Here is a 19,739-nt window from a genome sequence, read left to right on the forward strand (position 1 = left end):
CAGGCGGGAAAATCTGGCCTGTCATTAGCGAGCTGCTGAGAGTTAAAAACTGCAGGGCAACGCAGTCACAGTGTGGGGGAGACCCCCCAACAGTGTGAGATTTACCTGCAGGAGCTCAACCAGGTTCCCACAGAAAACACTGGGGAAAGTCCCTTCAGAGACGTTTGAAATGTCCCAGAGCCCAGCTCTGCACAGGCCTGCCCTCGGGGAGGCTGGTCAGTCAGACCGGAACCTGGTGGGGTTTCATCAGAGCCTCCCTGCCCAGGGGAAGGGACATCCCAAGTCCAGTCCCCCACCCACCCTGCCCCACAGAAGGGGGTAGATAAACCAGAGAACGTTGGGGAGGCTCAGAGTCCAGGGGCTCAGACTCACGAGGGACTGAGACATCATCACAGGACCTCATATCCCGGCCGTTTTTACCCGGAACATCATGTCTGTTAAGAAATTAACTTCCGTGAGAACTCAGCCTAGCCATTCCCAGGACGTTACTTTGTGGATGCAGACGTTCTAACCTTCATATGCATATGGAGGCAAAGGATCCCGATAGGCAGCCTGATATTGAGGGAGAAAGGTTGGAAAACTGACACAACCGACTTCAAGACTTACTACAAAGCTACAGCGTTCACCACAGGTGGTTTAGAGCCACACAGATCAATGGATCAGAGAGAGCTCCTGATCCCATATAGTCACTGACGGTTCACAAGGGAGCAAAGAAAACAGAACAGAGCCTAGACCGTCTTTCATCAAGTGACTGGGGAACAAGGGGACGTCCGTGTGCAAAATAATCAATCTCGACCCAGACCTTACACGCCTGACGAAAAGCTCAGAATCAGTCAGAATCAAAATGCAAAATGTAAGACTCCTAAAAAATAACATCGGGGACACCTAGGTGACCTTGGGGGTGATGATGACCTTTCGATCCAACACCACAGACGGGATCCATGAAGGGAAGAACCAATGAGCTGGACTCCATTAAGGTTAAAAACACTGCTCTGAGAAAGACAAAGAGAGAGAGAGGACAAGCCACAGACCAGGAGAAAATATTTGCCAAAGACACATCCAAGAAAGGACTGTTACCCAAAAAATACAAAGAACTCTTAAAACTCAACAGTTAGCGAACAACCTGAGTAAAAAAATAGGCCGAAGACCTCAACAGACGCCTCCCCAGCGAAGAGACAAAGGCAGCAGATGCCTCACTCGTCTTCCGCGAAATGCAAGTTAAAACCACACGGGGTCCCACCGCACACCCGTGAGAATGGCCACAATCCGGAACCCCGACAACGGCAGGTGCTGGCGAGGACGTGGGGCAGGAACGCTCACTCATCGCAGGTCGTGACGCAGAATGGTGCGGCCCCTTTGGAAGACAGTGTGGAGCCTCCTCACAAAACTAAACACCAGACGGTCAAGCGATCACACTCCTTGGAATTCAGTCAAAGGATGTGAGAACTTACGTCCACGTGGAAACCCGCACGTGGATGTTTACAGCAGCTTTATTCATAACTGCTAAGCTCAGAAGTAACCAAGATGCCCTTCAGTAGGTGACGGATAAATAAACTGTGGTCCATCCAGACAACGGAATCTCATTCTGCACTAAAAATACATGAGCTACAAGCCACGAAAAGACAAGGAGGAATCTCAGATGTTACTGAGTGAGGGAAGCCAACGCGAAAAGGCTACGCACTATGATTCCAACCACAGGACAACCTGGGTAAGGGGAACCCACGGAGACAGTAAATGATCGGTGGTTTTGGGCCACAGGACGGGCGGGGGTTGGGCACAGAGGATGTTCAGGACAGCGAAACCACTCTGTAGGATGCTGTAATGGTGGACGCGCATCACTGCACCCTTGTCCAAACCCAGAGAATGGATGTTTAGCAACAAATGCTAAAAAACATTAGTACATTTGTTCTGAGTAGAATTCTATGATTGTTTTTTTTTTTTTAATTCAGAAAACCCTTCGGCCTCAGTAAATTCACAGCATTGTTGGTTTATCAAAACACGTGCAGCTACATCCAAGCTGGTGTCCTGGGGGGGTCCTGGGACAGGAAGAGCGTCAGTGGACAGGCTGGTGAGGACAGCAGTGTCTGTCTGGTTTAGTTACCGGGAGGGACCACTGTCCAGTTTCACTTTCAGCAAAGGGACCACAGTCACATTTGGTGCCAACCTTTGGGGAAACTGGGACCCACAGCTCTCCATACCACATATGCAACTTTCGGTAAATCTAAAATTATTCCCAATTAAAAAGCTTATTAAAAAAACTATATTCATTAGTGAAAACTTGCATTATTGTCTCGATGCCTGGAGGTAAAATGTGATTCTGCCCTTTCATTATTCTTTATTTTTTTAAAACCACTTTCTTGGGATATGATCGCCATCCAACAAGAACACAAATTTAACGTACGCGGCCCGATGCGTTTGGAGGTGGGGCTCCACCCACGACACTGTCTTCCCACCACGCACCCCCCCCCCCCAGACGAAGACTGGGTGCTGGCGGGAACGTGCAGAAAGGGAGCCACGTGCACTGTCGGTGAATGTGAGCTGGGAGGGCCACCACTGACAACAGTGCGGAGGGTCCTCAAAGCATCAAACCTGGAGCTACCACGTGATTCGGTATTTGTGCAAAGGAAATGAAATCCGGGCGTCCACACGCTCAAACTTCCATCCAGTGCTACTCGCAACAGCCGCACACGGACACAATTCAAGGTCCGTCGCCCGGTGGGCAGAGAAGAGTGTGGTGTGTGTGCACAATGGGACACGGCCCAGCCTTAAGAGGAAGGAAACCTGTTATTTACTTTCAACGGCAGAAAGTTCCATCGACACCGCACACAGCGCATCCAAAGTTCTGGACGCCCGAACCTCCCAGGTCCTGTGGTTCCTGGTCCTGATGCCCACAGAAGCTGCTTTGACTGATACCCGAGGCAGAGCACACGTTATGTACCTGGTTCACTCAGGGAGAAAGGCCTCGTCGGTGCTAATTTGAAAACAAAATTGCAAACTATGGCATTTAGCGTCAGGTTTCTACGAGGGGCCCTGCTGAGTCAGGCTGTTTGGTTATTTTCACAAAACTTGGGGGATGTGAAGGAAAGAGGAACTTTTAAAGTTTCATGACCTGTTCTGTTTCGTCTCTGGGTTCTCTGACCACGTAACGGACGGGCCGGGGAGGGGGTGTGAGCGGGAGGGGCCGCCCTGGCCTCCCGAGAACACTGGATCCCATCGCTGCTTCTCATCAGCAACCCCTTGCCCGCGGAACATCAAGGCGTCCTTACCGGAGCGGTGCTGAAAACATACAGCAAAGAGCCTTTCAGGGCCAGGAACTTGGATCTGAAGGTCTCACGGGAGCTGGTGCCTTCGAGTCTCTCCCTGACCCAGCCCATGTGCACAACCTGCAAAAGAGAGCCTGTGTAATTAAAGCAAAGCCTTCGCAGCGGGCACGGTCGCAGGGCTGGAAGCGGCAGAGACGGGCACGCCCAGAACCAGCAGGTGTCCTAACCCTGATGTGAAAGGTAGTGTCCCGGGACAGCCCCGGGGCTCTGCACCTGCCGGGCTCCGTGTGCGCGTCTGGGCACCACCGGACCCCTCGCCTGAGGCAGAGTTGTGCCTTCCACGCATCTTTAAAAACACAGTATTAAGTCACATCCTCTCAGGGGCTAGGATTTCGGATTCGTCCGTGAGTTTGCACAGAGCTGACGCACGTGGGAAAGGTGACTGTTTCTTTAGCGTTCCACTTCCTGACGAGAGTGAAGAGAAGACAACGGTATTTGACTCTTACGACTGGCATTTTGTGTGCAAGCTGTAACAAATCAGAATAGGATCCAAAAAGCTTACGGAAGCAGTAATATAACCTAAGTGTTCCGTGCACGAACACAAACTAACGTTAAGCTGAAGTCCCTGCGTCTTACCCCAAATTTTGATGTGACACAAATTTTGTAGTAATTTCATTTTAATTTCCTCCTTTTGCCATGTTTACAAAAAAAAGTAAGTGTTTAAAGCAGCTTCACGTGTAAGTGAAACGAAGAGTGAATTACCACAGACACGCCAGGAAACCTTACGAAATAAAACCGTCCCACGAGCCGCTTCAAGGCGGTGCCCTGGGGCTCACTGGGGCGCCCAGCCGGGGCTCAGGTAGGTCCTCTCCGCTTCTGCGGTTTACGTGACAAATTCCTGACAGCTTTCACTCTTACGGCCGGTGAAAGACGTCCTAGGTCAAGATGCCAGATGAAGTTTTACAAAAAGAAATGTTTAAAAACCAGATTGTTAATCTGAAACATCTATAAATTGCATGTGAACTTAATGAAACTATGTATGTATTTTAATTCCGCCTCAATTAATTAGCAAAGAAATAAGTTACAGCTTAGCTATTATTAGAAACGTTGCCTGCTTTGTGAATCTTTTTTGGGTATATGTAGTTCATAAATAATTTCAAGGGTAGCTAATATTATCTTTTACATTATGAATTTTCTAATGGCTTATTATGTGTTCCAAGAAACATATATTATAATTTTAGGAACACCTACCTGATTATGTCACTGTAAATTACATTAAGAGGACATAACCATTCATAATAAATGAGCACGTTTTCATTTATCTCTTCTGATTCCATTTCTATAGGAAAGCCTTTTTTTTCACTTGACCGAGTCAAGATAATTAGGTAAGTGTATGTGAGACGACGCCGTAGGGTTGGCCCTTTACACAGAAAATGCCCACGTTATCTGAGATACTTAGGTTTCTTTTGGGTTTGATGAGCCAGGCATCCACATTTCCCTTTACTTCAGGTTTTCTAGAAAAAATGTAGTTTGGAAATGTACAGAACTGCTTGTTGTTTTAGCAGGGAGCGCGTGTTCGGGTTCGCCCGGGACCATTTTAAATGCACATGTGTTGTTTTCAGGCTGGCCGGCATCCCGGAAGGACCCGCCTCTGTTTGGATGGCAACATGTACAGCCATCTCGCTCGCTGAACGGGAGTCTAAAATCGTCTGTGCTGGGTTTTCTGTGTGATCTGCCAATTCTGTCTTGTAGTTGTTCTTGCAAATTGCAGTAATCCCCAAATACGTTTACTTTTAAAAGTATTTAATCAAATAGTATGTTTTTTCTACATACCAAAACCAGGAATTAACGGTTCAGAATGAAAAAAAGCAGGCCTTCTCGTTCCTAAGGGCCCAACATCACAAATCTAAACTCCTATAATACACACAAAATGTTTAGTTTTTGGAGCACATGTGAGATAATCTGTACCCAAAGCACACTGAGACAAGGCAGGGGTAGCTCTTCAGAAAGTCCACACAGTAAAGCTCGTCTCTAATATTTCCTTCCAAATGAACTAATTTGAGCCCCCGAGGGGAAAAAGAGTTCAGAGGCGCCTGGATGGCAGGCCAAGGTCTCCCAGTTTGTGGGTTCAAGCCCCGCGTTGGGCTCTGTGGCTCTGTGCTGACAGCTCAGAGCCTGGAGCCGGCTTCAGGGTCTGTGTCTCCCTCTCTCTGCCCCTCCCCCACTCGTGTTTTCTCTCTCTCTCTCTCTCTCTCTCTCTCTCAAAAATAAACAAACATTAAAAAAAGTTCAAAGTAATAAGGAAATTTTGAGGTTAGAAAAAGTCTTTAGATTTCCCATTACTGCTTGCTTATCTTACGGGAGAGAAAACTGTGGCTGAGACATTAATTTGGCTGAATTATGTCACCAGCGAAGGGATTACTTGGGATTAGAACCCAGGTGTTAGGGACGCTGGCATCACACTGGCGTGGCTTAGCGTGTGACAACATCCTGCTAAGACCAAGCAGAGCACGATTACCCCACTGCCTCGAGGTCCCTGAGCCGTAACTACCTAGTGCTCTCAGCATCGGGAGTTTTGCTCCTCGGATGGCTTGAAGTTTCCCTGAACACTGGTTCCTGATTTTCTGCTGTGACTCCCGATTTTCAGAGTGAAACACAGCGTGTTCTGAATCCCAGACCGGAGCTCTTCCTCACGTGCCAGGAGACACAAGTACATCCTGAAAGGCCAGCGCGTTCCTCCAAGCACGGTAAGTTCAAGCCCTGTCAAAGCCACACACTGCGCGTGCCCACGTGTGCACAGCCCTGACCGCAGTGACCTGCCAGCAGGGTCCCGGGGAGGGTCCCCACCGAACGACTGAAAAGCTGAGTTCTGGGTCACCACCCGGACCATCCCTCTCTCCTGTGGTCTCGAGACAGTCTCTGATTTACCATAAAAACAATTCCACAGACATTTTGCTAATTTTGAGATCCAATTTCAGAACGGTAAATTATTCCAGGAGAGAGCAGAACCGATTGGTCGGTTCCCCCCTCCCCCCCCAGCCGTGAGAAGACACGCTTTATGTGTGGACAGTGGAGCTCTGCCCTCAGTGGAAGAGTCCACAAGAGCCTCCACGTTGGAAACACAGCGCAGACTGAGAAAATGGTATTTTCTGTACAGGACTACGAAATGAATCCTGTATGAATTTGAAGGCATCTATGGAACTATCACCCATTGACAGCTCACCGCCCTCCTTCAGCTCCCTAAGGCAAAACAGATGATCGTGTACTCAGAAACATGTTACAAGAAAAAGAAGTTACATTTAGAGCAGCTTTCCTTAGAGTTTCGTTTCTCTTTTTCTTTCTTTCTTTCTTTCTTTCTTTCTTTCTTTCTTTCTTTCTTTCTTTCTTTCTTCTTTCTTTCTTTCCTTCCTTCCTTCCTTCCTTCCTTCTCTCTCTCTCTCTCTCTCCCTTCCTTCCTTCCTTCTTTCTTTTTCTTTCTCTTTCTTTTTTCCTTCCTTCCTTCCTTCCTTCCTTTCTTTCCCTCCCTCCCTCCCTCCCTCCCTTCTTCCTTCCTTTGATGTTTGTTTACTTTTGAGAGATAGAGTGCAAGCAGGGGAGGGGCAGAGAGAGGGAGACAGAATCCGAAGCAGGCTCCAGGCTCTGAGCTGTCAGCACAGCGCCCGATGCAGGGCTCGAACCCATGAACTGCGAGGTCATGACCTGAGCTGAAGTCGGATGCTCAACCGACTAGGCCACCCAGGTGCCCCTAGAGTTTCTTTTCTAATTACAAAACGTGCACTCGTGGATTGACTCAGACACAGGCCTAACTGTCCCTCTCGCGCAGCAAACACGGACCGGCACAGACGGACGAGTGCCCCCACCCTGCGCCCACGCCTGATCGCAAGCACCATCTAGAGCATGTGTGGGCGCTACTTAAAGCAAACTGAGCTCACTCTTCTCGGTTTTCTGCACCTCAAACCTGCGAGAGGCAAATCAGAAAACTGATGGGCAGGGAATAAAAAGTCTGCCCTTACAGGACGGCTTCAACTGTGACATTTCCAGAAAGAGCCAGTGACTTTGTGGCTTCACAGTGCAGGCACCTGGCACTCAAACTAGTTGAGCGTGATGGGTCACTCGCGGTGCTCGCAGACCGAGCAAGTGAGGGCCCTGAGTCGGGGGGCAGCACCCAGCCCTGGAAGGAAGGAGGTGTTGACTCCCCACGACGCAGCCCTGCAGGCGAGCCCGGGGCCCCGAGAGCGCTGTTCCCATGCACCTGCCGTAATTCCTGCTGGCCAGAGGCCGCCCCGGGGCAAGGCCCTCCAAGTGAGGACGTTCTCTAGGAAAATTACACCGTGCTCAGATCACGCAGGGGAAAACCCTCTCGGCTTAAATACTCACAGTGACACAGCTGTTTAATCGCACTTCCTCAGAGCACGTGCCGACAGCTCGGTTATAACGTGGCACCGGGGACCAGAAGCCCCTCCGAAGCCGTTTCCGCTAAAACTGAGCAGTTTGGTGGAGCTGATACTGGGGGAAGGACCCCTGACTTCGGTCTGCTTATCCAGAAGCTACTGTAGAGACTTGTTATAGGATCAACATGAAAAACACAAGCCCTACCTGGTCACAAGGAGAACAGCCCTCATTCACCATTTTCATCTGTGAAGAGAGGGAAGTGAGAAGTCACTATGACAAGAATATTAACGCCATCATTTCTTCGCCTGTCGAACTGGCAACTGAAATTAACTAGCCGCGGGAAGGGTCCTTGGGAACAAGTTTCTTTTACGATGTATTTTTAACCTAAAAACCAGACTACGTACAAATGTACAGCAGCAGTTCCCACAACGGAAAAAAAAAAAAACAACAATATTAGCAAAAAACAATAGTAGCAAGAAACTACTAGCAAAAAACAAAACTAGCAAAAAACAATATTAGGATACTGAAGCTGTTCTTTTTCAAATATCAGCATCTTGTGTGAGTGAAGCTATGGGACCACAGATACTTGAATTTCAATATCTGAAAAAAGTGGGGAAGACACTTTCTGCTCTAACGATCTTAGAGTTTCACATCACACACATTCTCCCCCACACCCCCAGGAATCCCGAAGGTGGTACTATCTCCAAACTTTACCGGTGAGGAAGTGGAGATCCCGGAGAACAGCACACACGCTCGGAATGTGCCTTCAGATCCACATTTCCGGCCTCCTCCCCTCTGCTCTGCCTACCGGCTGGGATGTGTAAAACTCACCCAGAACTGAGGGACACTCACAGTCACATGCACGCCTGCAAATACCAATCTACCACCAGCTGTCTGCTTTCTCCTTTCTTTTTATCCATCCAGATACTTTGGAATTCAAAATGTCAAGCCTGAAAACTAAGGTCTTACAGAGGCTCCTTATCTGACTAGAGAAAGAAGCCATGAGGTTTGCAGAATGGAAATCGAACACATCGCTCCTTCCCGAGTCTCCCAATGTGCTCGGTCAACCTGTCCAGCAGCTTCAGAACAAGGCAGTGTGTGTGGACGAAGAGGGGCAGGGGGGCCGGGGGGGGGCGCTGTGCACGTGCTGCTGCAGTGTCAGCCCCAGCGCCGGCCCCGCTGGCCCTCCACCTGCTCGCTCCAGCACAGAAGCTGGCCTCAGGATGCAAACACAGTCACTGGGCAAGTCAAGGCCACGTCTGACCACGAGTGAGTCCTTCCGTGAGTGTCCACAGCTCTGGCCACCAGCCCACTGCCAGCACACCGTGGTTCCCGTGGGAACTTACTACTTAGTTGGATTTTAACTCCCAGCCCATTTTGTTTTACTTTTAATTTTTTAATTTCATATTGACTTTGAACATCAAACAGATCGCTCGAGGAGACAGCACTGTCTCCTGGATACTTGCTCTGAATATTTGGGACCTAATCTTTTTGGTTGGATATGCCTCTTGTTTTCATAAAGTTACAGGGAGAATTCCATCTTTGACCCCATTAAGTTCCCCACATCACATCGATAAAGTATACGTGAAATTATGTGCACATGAGTACATCTGTGTCTGTGCGGGACAGGAGTTGAGAGAGGAAGGTCCTCTCAGGGAGGGAAACGGCCCCTGGGCATCCAAACGTCTGACCTGGTCCAGACTCTCCTGCCAGGAGGCATCTGCACAACTTAACACGACCTGGTTACAGTCAGAGATGTGGTATGTTGGAAAAAAGTACATTTCCTTGTTTAATCTCGTAACCCACTATTTTAGAGTTAATCATAAATTAAAAGATCTCTATTTCTGTGGATTAAACACAAAAGCACTAAGTCACGGGACGTGTGCTCACGCTCTCCAGTGTCAGGTCACTGATGGTCGCGGACACTGCCCTCAGCCAGTCGGCGCTCTCCCGGGCCGTGTGAAACTGCAGGACTCCCGTGCGGACGCCGTCTACAGCCAGCACCTGGAACGCGCCGGACCTGCAGGGAGGGGAGAGCCACGCTGTGCACACCAGGCAGACAGTGTCGTCCACGGCGCCTCCGGCCCGGCCGAGAGCCACACGCGGAGACACGTGACAGCGCCCTGACATGACCAACCTGCTCCAGTTTGTAAGTTCACCAAAATTGAGTTCAGAACTTTGAGATCCATCACTAACAGACCATTTCTGCATCAATAGGAAACACGAGAGTCGTTCGTGGAGGACGCAACTCCTGCTCTTTTAGGAATTTGGGAGTTCTCGTTTTCCAGAATCCTTGGTAAAGTTCGTCCAGAGACCATCCATTGTGGCATTTGAGGCTCAAGACACGATGATGGCGGTGCCATTGCTACTCGACGTGGACAGCCTCTTACGACACACATCGAGTGACGTTGTGAGGGCTGAGCCCCGATCCTGCAGGACTGGAGTCCTTATGGGGAGAGACACCAGAGCTCCCTCCCCACCCTGGAGGACACAGCAAGAAGACGGCCGTCTAGAAGCCAGCAAGAGGCTGTGATGCGCCAGACGTGGACATCTGGCCTCCGGAACGTGAGGATGTGAATTTGTGTTGTCTACGCGGCCCAGTGAGCGCTTGGCTGTGCAGCTCCACTGGACTAATGAAACTCGTACGGAAGGTAATGTCATCGACACTTCCGTTCACGTCTCCTTAAGAAAACCATGTATATCAGGGCACCTGGGGGGCTCAGTCGGTCGAGCGGCCGACTTCGGCTCAGGTCATGATCTCGCGGTCCATGGGTTCCAGCCCCGCATCGAGCTCTGTGCCGACAGCTTGGAGCCTGGAGCCTGCTTCCGATTCTGTGTCTCCTCCTCTCTCTGCCCCTCCCATGCTCATGCTCTGTCTCTGTCTCCCAAAAATTAATAAACGTTGAAAAAAATTAAAGAAACAGACATGCGATGACTGTAGCACATCACAGGAGAAAACCAACAAAGGCACAGATGCTATGGAAGAGCCAGTGAATCTAGTGGAGTTAATGATATGAGAACTGAAATGCCGGAGAGGCTACATAGTGGACTTGAACTGGGTGGGTGGGCAGAGTCCCCCCCAACCCACAGACCAGGCAGAAGAAAGAAGGAAGAAACCTGCCAGAGACTCTGAGAAGCAAGAGACGCTGGGGTGGGGGCACCAGCAGGAGGGAGACTGAGGGCAGAGGAAACGTTCCCAGGTTTTCTGGGGACGGCCCGTCAGCACACCGGGGACCTGGGGACGGCCGGTCAGCACACCCGGGACTTGGGACAGCCCGTCAGCACACCCGGGACCTGGGGACAGCCGGTCAGCACACCGGGGACCTGGGGACGGCTGGTCAGCACACCGGGGACCTGGGGACGGCTGGTCAGCACACCGGGGACCTGGGGACGGCTGGTCAGCACACCGGGGACCTGGGGACGGCCGGTCAGCACACCTGGGACCTGGGGATGGCCGGTCAGCACACCGGGGACCTGGGGACGGCCGGTCAGCACACCCGGGACTTGGGACGGCCCATCAGCACACCCGCCAAGGCCCAGGGGTGCAATCTGGATGCAGACTCACACCTCCAGGGACGGACACCTTGGGTCAACGATGTGGGGAATCCCAGCCGAGGAGCACGTAGTAAAACAGCTCATTCCTCACAAGGAGGCCGCCAGCTATCAGCTGACCTGTTGCAGAGGCGGGGGCACAGGGGCACAGGGGCAGGAGGGCAGGGGGGCAGGGGGCAGGCACAGCGCATCCCCAGCGCTCAAAGCCAGAGTGTCGGCCGAGCACCGTGTTGCCAGCCCACAGCCACCTGTCCACGCGGACGGAATACGGGCGTTCCCGGTGAAGGAAGCAGAGAAGCTGCTCCTGAAACCCCTGGGAAGTGCTGACGAGACTGTTAGGCTGAGAGCAGGCAGTTCCCGCCCGTGACGTGGATCCACGGGAACACAGACCAGTGCGGTGACGACGGAATCACAAGACAGGATACATCTTTTTTCCTCCTTTCTTTGCTTGTGTTTTTCTTTTTTTAAAGTAGCCTTCATGACCAACGTGGGGCTCGAACTCACGACTGAGAGGCACGCGCTCCACGGACTGAGCCAGCCAGGCGCCCATTTCCTCCTTATTACAAACAGTGTAGAAGCCGTTGTAGAAAACGCCATGTCTCTGACATACTGCTGGCCCCACAACGGGGAAATGTACATACCACGGGCTCGTATCTGTAACACACGTGATCCGTGGGTCACGTACATGCTCGCGACAGGGCAGAGGACATGCAATGCGCTAAGGAGTTGGTAACAAGGGTGAATTAATTAGTTAGCTAATTAGTGTTTACACGTGATGTATGTACGAGATTACTCATGGCTCTGGGGTTCAGCATATGCCCCTTTGCTAGTCAGAATCCGGCCCTGCTGTGTCCTTTTAACCCCAGGGACACACGGACCGCACCTGCAGAGCCCTCTCTGCCCCTCCCCGCGTCCAGGACCAGGGGAGCGTCCTCAGTCCGACACAGCCCTCCACGGGTTAGGGTTAGGGCTAGGGTCAGGACCTCCAGCCTCCGACATCTGTCCCCCTTCTCCACGTGATGGGCTTCAAAACGCCGACCATGTGACAGAACACAAGCGCGGGAGAAGAGGCCGTAAACAAGGTTATTGCAAACCCAGTTTCCCTGCAAAGAGCATCACTCAGAAACTCACCTTCAAAGAAAGCAACACAGATTGAAGATTATACAGACGCCGACGTTAATGCCGACGACACATACACAGTAATAACGTTTGATCAGGACGTTCACACTGGCTAATTGTTAGGAAAGCAGTATGAACGACAGATTCCCACTCATTTCTTCCAGACGGACTCTGAGGGTTCACTGTGTCAGCATCTCGCGTGAACTGTGTTCGGGCTGGTGTACAAGGTCCCTCCCAGTGCACAGGAGGAGCCCGACCACGCGGCCCTGGAGTCAGAGCATCTGCTCACTCGGCCTTTTTGGGATTCTGTCCAACGGTCAAGGTCGTCATCAGAGCGAAAGATCAGAGTACCCACCGCTCGGGGCCCAGCACACTCTGTGACGGCCCTGCGTCACGTTTTGAGAATCCGCAGAAAAGCCACACCTGAGCTCCCACAGGGGGAGGGAAGCCTCGTCCAAACACCGTTTCAGCAGGAAGTCGAGGCCCGGCGATGCCCAGGCTTCCGGAAAGCCTCTCCTGCCCCTGGACAGGAGCCCCGGAGGAGAAGCGGGCTGCACACACACGGCTCGAGGCCCCCACGCTTTGGAGCTGAGGGACAGGATGTGTGTTTATTCTGCTCATGATGGGCATTCACCAAACAAAGCGAGAAGAAACTGTGCGTATGTCTCACTGTTTGAAAAGTTTGCGCTCGCAAACAGCCTTTCAAGACTGTCTCTGTAGCCTGCACATCGCTTTTTAGTGGAAGGCAGAGGAAGATTCTCTCCCTACTCTCCCCATCGAGCCGCGGCATTCCTAAGTACCACGTTACATGGGGGCCCGGAGCGCCAGTCTGAACCCAGGCACCGTTCTCCCCAGGGCGGTTATTCTAAGGCACCGCTCCTAGGAGAGCCAGTTACGACGAAAGCTGAGCAGGTCCAGAGGAGAAAACCAGCTTCTCCCTTGTGGTGCTGAACAGAGCAAGTTGGCGTCCTCCTCTGTCACCTCCTGTCACCTTCCCGAGACCAGGCCTGTGTCCGCCCAGCCCCTGGCCCCGCGGCAGTGTGAGCGGCACGGTGCCCCACATGGGCTGAGCACCTGCACGGGGTCCCCCCTAAAGGAGGAGCAGAGATAGAACAGAACCACAAGGATCCTACGGTCACTCACCACTGTCTCCTTGCTCGACTCTCGTGTCTGCTCGCTGCCTGCCTGTGCCTCCCACCAGACGCTGAGCTCCGTGAGCACTCACGCCGGGGTTCGTTTGTTTCCCACCTCCGGCACCTACGAGAGCACCTACAGTGTGATCGAGAACATCTGCCGCCTGAGCACGTGCAGCCCAATGCGTGAGGCGAGGTGCGCCCAACCCCCTGCCCCCTGCGTGGGTGCTAGAGGACCGATCTGATGGATCGAGGCGGCTTCCACACCCGCGACCCCAGCCCCCAGTCGGGTGGCGGCTTCCACACCCCCAAACAGGTGTGCTGATGGGTTGCGGGGCCGTGCTGTGTGGACCAGACTCAGCAGGTGCTAGCGTGGCCTGGCAGACGCGGGCACGTAATTACTATAGCTACCATTTCTTCTGGAAAATCCGCCAGGAGAGCCAGTGACACGGCACCGGGTGACTTGTGCTTCTTTTGCGCATCTGTTCCCTGGGACGTCACCCCCTTTGTCGGAGGACGACACTCTGGGGCGTGAACGGTTCACACTCAGCATTAGCCGGGGCAGTGAGGGGACCGGAAGGTGACCATTTCCTCAGGCCTGGCTTTGCGCCAGCACCGTGCGGCCTGACTCTCGCTCTTCGTGTAACGCACGTCTCCTCTCAGCGACCTTGTAAAATAGGGTTACCGTTTCGGCTTCCCAGAGTGGCGTCGAGAGACCACGTCACCCGCCCAGCTCACAAGGTTGGAGACCGGATTTCAGCACCGCCCAGCTCCCTTCAGGTCTGTGCTCTGGACAGGGAGCCACGCTTCCTACAGGAACCAAGTTACCGTCCACGGTTAAGTCCACAAACACAAGCAGCTGCGTCTTGGGTTTCTGTCCTGCTTCGCCATTACCCGTGCCTACGGAAGCCCACTGCTTCGTCCGGGCCATCCCAAGTTGTCAGGAACAGTGGCCAACGGTCACCGAACCCGCCTGGCACCCACCTCACTGCCACCCACCGTCCACCGAGCCCCGGCCCCCGCACGACCTCTCCTGTGTAAATGTCCCCTGCACCCTCCAGCCACCGCCCCCGAAGACGTGCAATCCGAGCGTCAGCTCGATTCAGCGCACTGACCGCGACACCACCCGGACCACGTGCACGTGGATCTCACCCGCCTTGTTTCCTCCTTCCGCTTCAGAAAGTAAACCCTCATGACTCAAACATGAGGGTCACAGAGCCTGGCACAAATCGGGCAGTGACACCTGGGTCACAGAGCCTGGCACAAATCGGGCAGTGACAATGACCCAAAATATCTCACGGATCGTGGATAGAAAATTGCGTTTTCTGACTGTGGACAGAGAGGCCACAGGCGGTGGGCACCTCACACCAGGAGCTGAGGAATCTCCCGCCTCTTGTGTCCTCGGCCCTAACACAGGTGGGGGGCAGGGCAGGACTGAGCTGTCACGTGACCAAACCTGTGCATTTGTTCGATTAAAAACCGGGCAGAGGACCTGAACGGACATCTCGCCGATGACGACATCCAGACGCCAACGGACACACGAGATGCTCGCCATCGCGCATCATGGAGCCACAAGGACACGTCACCTCATACCTGTCAGAGCGGCCAACGTGAACAACTCAGGAAACAACAGGTGTCGGTGAGGACGCGGAGAAAGGGGAGCCCTCGTGCACTGCTGGTGGGGGCGCCCCCGTGCAGCTGCTCTGGGAACGGTGTGGAGGCCCCTCGACAAGTTGCAAGTAGAACCACCCTCCGACCCCGGAGCCACGCGTGTCAGCATTTGTCAAAAGAAGGTGAAATCGCCACTCCCAAGACGTACGCGCACCCTCACGTTCACAACAGCCAAGACGTAGAAACCACCTCAGTGTCCATCCAGCCGTGAACAGATAAAGGAGACGTGGTGCATCGGGGCGCCCAGGGGGCTCTGTTGGTTAAGTGTCTGACCCTTGATCTCAGCGCAGGTCATGATCTCACACTCCGTGGGTTCGAGCCCCACGTCGGGCTCCGCGCTGACAGCGAGGAGCCTGCTTGGGATTCTCTCTCATCCTTTCTCTGCCACTTTCCTGCTTGCACTCTCTCTCTCAAAAAAGATAAGAAACATTTAGGGGCGCCTGGGTGGCTCAGTCGGTTGAGCATCCGACTTTGACTCGGGTAACATTTAAAAGTTTTTAGAAAGGAAGCTGTGATACACGTATACAGTGGAACATTACTCAGTCGTAAAAAATAGCGAGATCTTGCCATTTGCAGCCACACGGATGGACCTTGAGAGTACAACGTTCGGTGAAATAAGTCGGACAGAGAAAGACAAGTGCCAGCTGGTCCCTCCCTCTCATACCTGGAACACGAAAAACGAAACAAGTGAAAAACCAAAACCAAATGGAAACAGACTCCTGGATACAGAAGACGATCTGGTGGTCACCGGAGTGAGGGTGGGGGACGGGCAAAGCAGGCGAGGGGGACGAGGGGGGTGTACGGACTTCCAGCTCTAAGCAGTGAGTGACACAGAGGACAGCCACGCCCCAATGACACTGGACGGGGGCATGTGGTACCTGGACTTGTGGGGATCACTTGCAACCTACAAAGACAGGAGATCCCTTCGATCCGGCCTGAAACGGAAAGGATATCGCGGGTCCCCTACACTGCAGTGGAAATCATCTTACGGGTTTATTGCCAAAAAGGAAGCAGTGAGGCCCCCAAGCAGCCCAGGTCCCGGAAAGGTCAGCTTGCAGCACAGAATGCAGCTGGTGGGTCTGTAGGGCGCCCGGAGCACAGGGTTTCTCTGCACGCCCGGGGCGGCTCCGCCGAGCACCGTGAGCATCGATGCTGTGCCTGAAACCCTGGCCCCCACGTACTTATCCACAACGTGACCTCTGTCTCCAAAGCAAGTCTAGGCCAGCGTACCGGAGTCACAGGCCGTGACAGCTCCCGGTCCCCCACACACCTGCATTTTCTGAATTTCCCAGAGTCAGTATTTGTAGCTGTGCGTATCCACGGGGGTGTGTGCACACGTGTGCACAGGTGTGTGTGTCAGAGATGCCCCAACGGCTTCGATCCTCACCCCCGGCACAGGCTCCGCGTCCTTGCTGGCGGCCCCCCGCCCTCCAAGAGCTCACGACCCCTCTCCCCTCCCTAGGAAGCGTCGCCATCCTTCCTAGGTTTCGGACGCAGGACCCTTAAAGTTCCAATCTGATGGTTGTCACACTGAACATACACACTTGCACACACACAGCAGGGTCCCTGGAGCAGCACGCGGCACCGAGTCGTGTCAAGACACGCTTCCCGGGCAAAACTCCGTCACGGAGATTCGACGTCTCAGGTCCTCAGGGACGGGGCAGGAAGGGACTGGGGCCGCAGGCAGAGGGGCAGGACCCTCCCTGGGCCCCGAGAGCTCCTGGAGGCCGTCTGGAGTCTCAGCCGGCGACTCCTGACGCACGGCACACATGGGACACAGAGGCGCTACTATGGAAGTGAGTCCTGGGCATGAAGGACGGCCCGGGTCCGGGACAAGAGAACGCCGAGGCTGTTCCCTGAAAGTGACTTGGCAAACCCACACCAAGCGTGCGGGTGACGGGGAGGCTGGCCTGGAAGGACTCCACTGACCCTGAACGTGGCCTCCCCGCCCATCGCAAGGTCTGCAGCGAACGTTCCCCAGACGGGCTCATTTCCGGCGGTCGTGGACTTTCCGCTCTGTCTGGCGTTTGTCAGCGAAGTGTTCGCAGTAACTTCTTGGTCCACATGGTGCTTAAATTGTGTCCCCAAAGAGCCTTTTGTCAACGATTTCCGGCTGACAGCATGTTAGTTGATTTTATGGAAGTCACCGAAATGCATCGAAAAGACTCTCAAGAGGGTGTAAAACATACAGCATCTCACGCTGTCTCCGCTTCTCAGACGGGCCAGGGACGCGTAATGAATCTTATGTTCTTTCAACGAGCGTATGGGTTATTTTCACAATCCTATGTAAGTCTTTCAAGTTAAATAAGTAACAAAGTTTAGAGGCCAAAGAAATACCTCGTGTGTTATAATGACACAACGAATGGTAAAGAGAGCTCCCTGACGCTGCTTCCGACCTTGCGACCAGCACTGTGCATGACAGTTCGTAAACCGTAAACCGCTAGAGGGTTTAGACTCACTGTGACCCCACGCAGAGGGTCCCCTTGGTGTCACCACCTGGAGACGAGGAGACGGAGGCCTGTGTAGATCGATCAATGTACCCAAGGTCACGAGGCCAGAAACCGGAAAGGCACACACACACAAACACACGCATATGCACACGCATGCACACGTACGCACAGAACCCGGTCTCTGCTTCTGCAACCTCGGCTCTTACGACAGCACGCTGCCTGGCGGGGATCACAAGGGCACCTCCCTTGCGTTAGAACCACGCAGACTGCCGTCGTCACCACTCGGCGCCCCTGCTTCCTGCGCCTGCCTGCATCTTGCGCGTGCACTTGTTTGGTACAACCGGATGTGCTGGACGGTCCAGACGGGCCGTGGCCACCCCGTGTGGCCACCCCGTGCGCTCTCTCCTGGGATGGAGACACTGCTGGAAGGCAGCGAGCATGCTGGGGCAGCCACAGAGCTTGAGGACCCGCAGTGGTTCTGTCACCTTCCGCGCAGGAACGCGTGGGCCCCGGGCAGGGGTCCGTGCGCCCTGCGAATGCCGCCTGAGGGCCCCCGTCACCTTCTCACAGACTGGCAGACATGTGGGATCAGAAAGCATTTTGGGACACCTTCGGTCTCGGGGAGAAAATGGCCTCTGGGTAAGAGCAGGGCGGGACTGGCAGAGACAGGAGGTGCCCGTGGTGCCGTGGTCCTGGGAGGCAGGGTCCGTGTGGCGCACCCAGGCTTGCCCGCGAGGCCGAGGCAGGAATGGAAACCCAGATAGACATGATTTGCTGGGTTTGTCCTCAAAAGTGGTTAGAAAGCTGTTGGGATAAGTCAAGAGCAGGGTCCCCTTCTGTTCCCGGGGTCAGGGCCCAACCAGTGAGTGAACGTGGGAGGCCTGCCCGGAGCCACGTGGGAGCCTGTGGACCCCCTGCCGAGGGCGATGCAGATCCTCTGGGCACCGGGAGAGCGTTAGGTTGTCCAGGGCACAGCGCCCCTCAGTGGCGTGGAGACCCTGTCCCTCCAGTTCCTGTATTTCCCTGTAAGGACGGGACCTTGATAAGCGAGGGCAGAGGCACGGGACTAAACACCCCTGCTCTGTGTGCAGCACTGGGGCGGCGGAGGGGGGGGGGTTCTGTTCTGGCTGAGGGACCCGTGCAGTGGGCGGGAAGCAGGCATGTGTGTCTCCAGCCACCCTTTCTTCCCACTTTAAGACCCCTCCTGATTGTTTTCATGTCCAGCTCTGGGTGCCTATTCACCCCCCCCCCCACTTGGGTGCATCCTGCTTGGAAGGACGACGATGTGCATGTGGGGACCTGCAGGCGGGGTGCTCGTGACCCTCAGAGTGCCGGGAGGTGCCACTTGGGGAAACCACCACTGGATCCGCGAAGACAGACACGGAGCGCTTCCGCGTCGGCACATACCGCAGGGGAGCGGCCCCCCAGGATCAGAGCCACGGAGCAAGTCCCGGCCACTGGCTCTGTTTACATTGGGTACGGCTCAGGGTTCCAATCTCCAGGAGGGCACGGCCCGCCGTCCCTGGCCGGGGAGGCTGTCCAGCTTCGCGCTACACGTTTGATCAACGGGCAGTGTCTGCTCTACGCCAACCCCAGCCCACGCCAGGAACGGCCACTGGTCAGGTTAGCGGGGGGGGGGTCACAAGGTGGGGGCGACTCTCCGTGGTTTCCACAGGCTTGTGCAGGCCACGGAGACCTGACCAGAGCTGACCACTGACGCAGGGGTCCCTGCTCCCCGAGGGACGGCCGAGACCCCGCCTTCCAGCCATGACGCGAAGCTTGTCCCAGGGCCAGCGTGGAGGGGGCAGCACGTCCACGCATGGTGAGGCCACGGTCTGTGCTTTGGAAAAGTGCACAGAGAAAGCACGGCAGGCTTGTGTGGGCGTTAAAGCCGGTAATCATGGACCAGGAACACAGGATGAAGGGGCACAGAATTCGCCGCTCATGCAGGGACCTCACTTTCCTCTTGGGTAGGCGTCGGCTCTGAGGCAGGCTCGTCACCCAGGCCGGGCCAGTGACATACGGAATCATCGGGTGGAAGCCCGGGCCAGCACCGCATCAGGACCCCCGCTCTCCGGCGGCCGGGCTTGCCCGGCCGTCCCAGCAGGTCTGAGGCTCAGAAACACGGTTTGCGGGCACCGGCTCCCAGACCTCCGCAT

The 19,739-nt window shown here is 54.1% G+C and overlaps 1 protein-coding gene across 7 annotated transcripts in view; it reads right to left on the reverse strand.

Moving 5' to 3' along the window:
* The window catches only part of SNTG2 (syntrophin gamma 2), a 177,030-nt gene that overhangs the window by 41,596 nt on the left and 115,695 nt on the right, over positions 1 to 19,739 (reverse strand). For all 7 annotated transcript variants that reach the window (XM_023252165.2, XM_003984546.6, XM_045055048.1 and 4 more), the window contains 3 exons: positions 9,546 to 9,675; positions 7,860 to 7,898; positions 3,267 to 3,383 (listed from right to left, as the gene is read on the reverse strand). In XM_023252165.2, the coding sequence (XP_023107933.1) occupies positions 3,267 to 3,383; positions 7,860 to 7,898; positions 9,546 to 9,675 (286 nt within the window). The remainder of the gene's footprint in view (positions 1 to 3,266; positions 3,384 to 7,859; positions 7,899 to 9,545; positions 9,676 to 19,739) is intronic.

This window comes from Felis catus, chromosome A3 (assembly GCF_018350175.1).
Source record: "Felis catus isolate Fca126 chromosome A3, F.catus_Fca126_mat1.0, whole genome shotgun sequence".
Lineage (NCBI taxonomy): Eukaryota > Metazoa > Chordata > Mammalia > Carnivora > Felidae > Felis > Felis catus.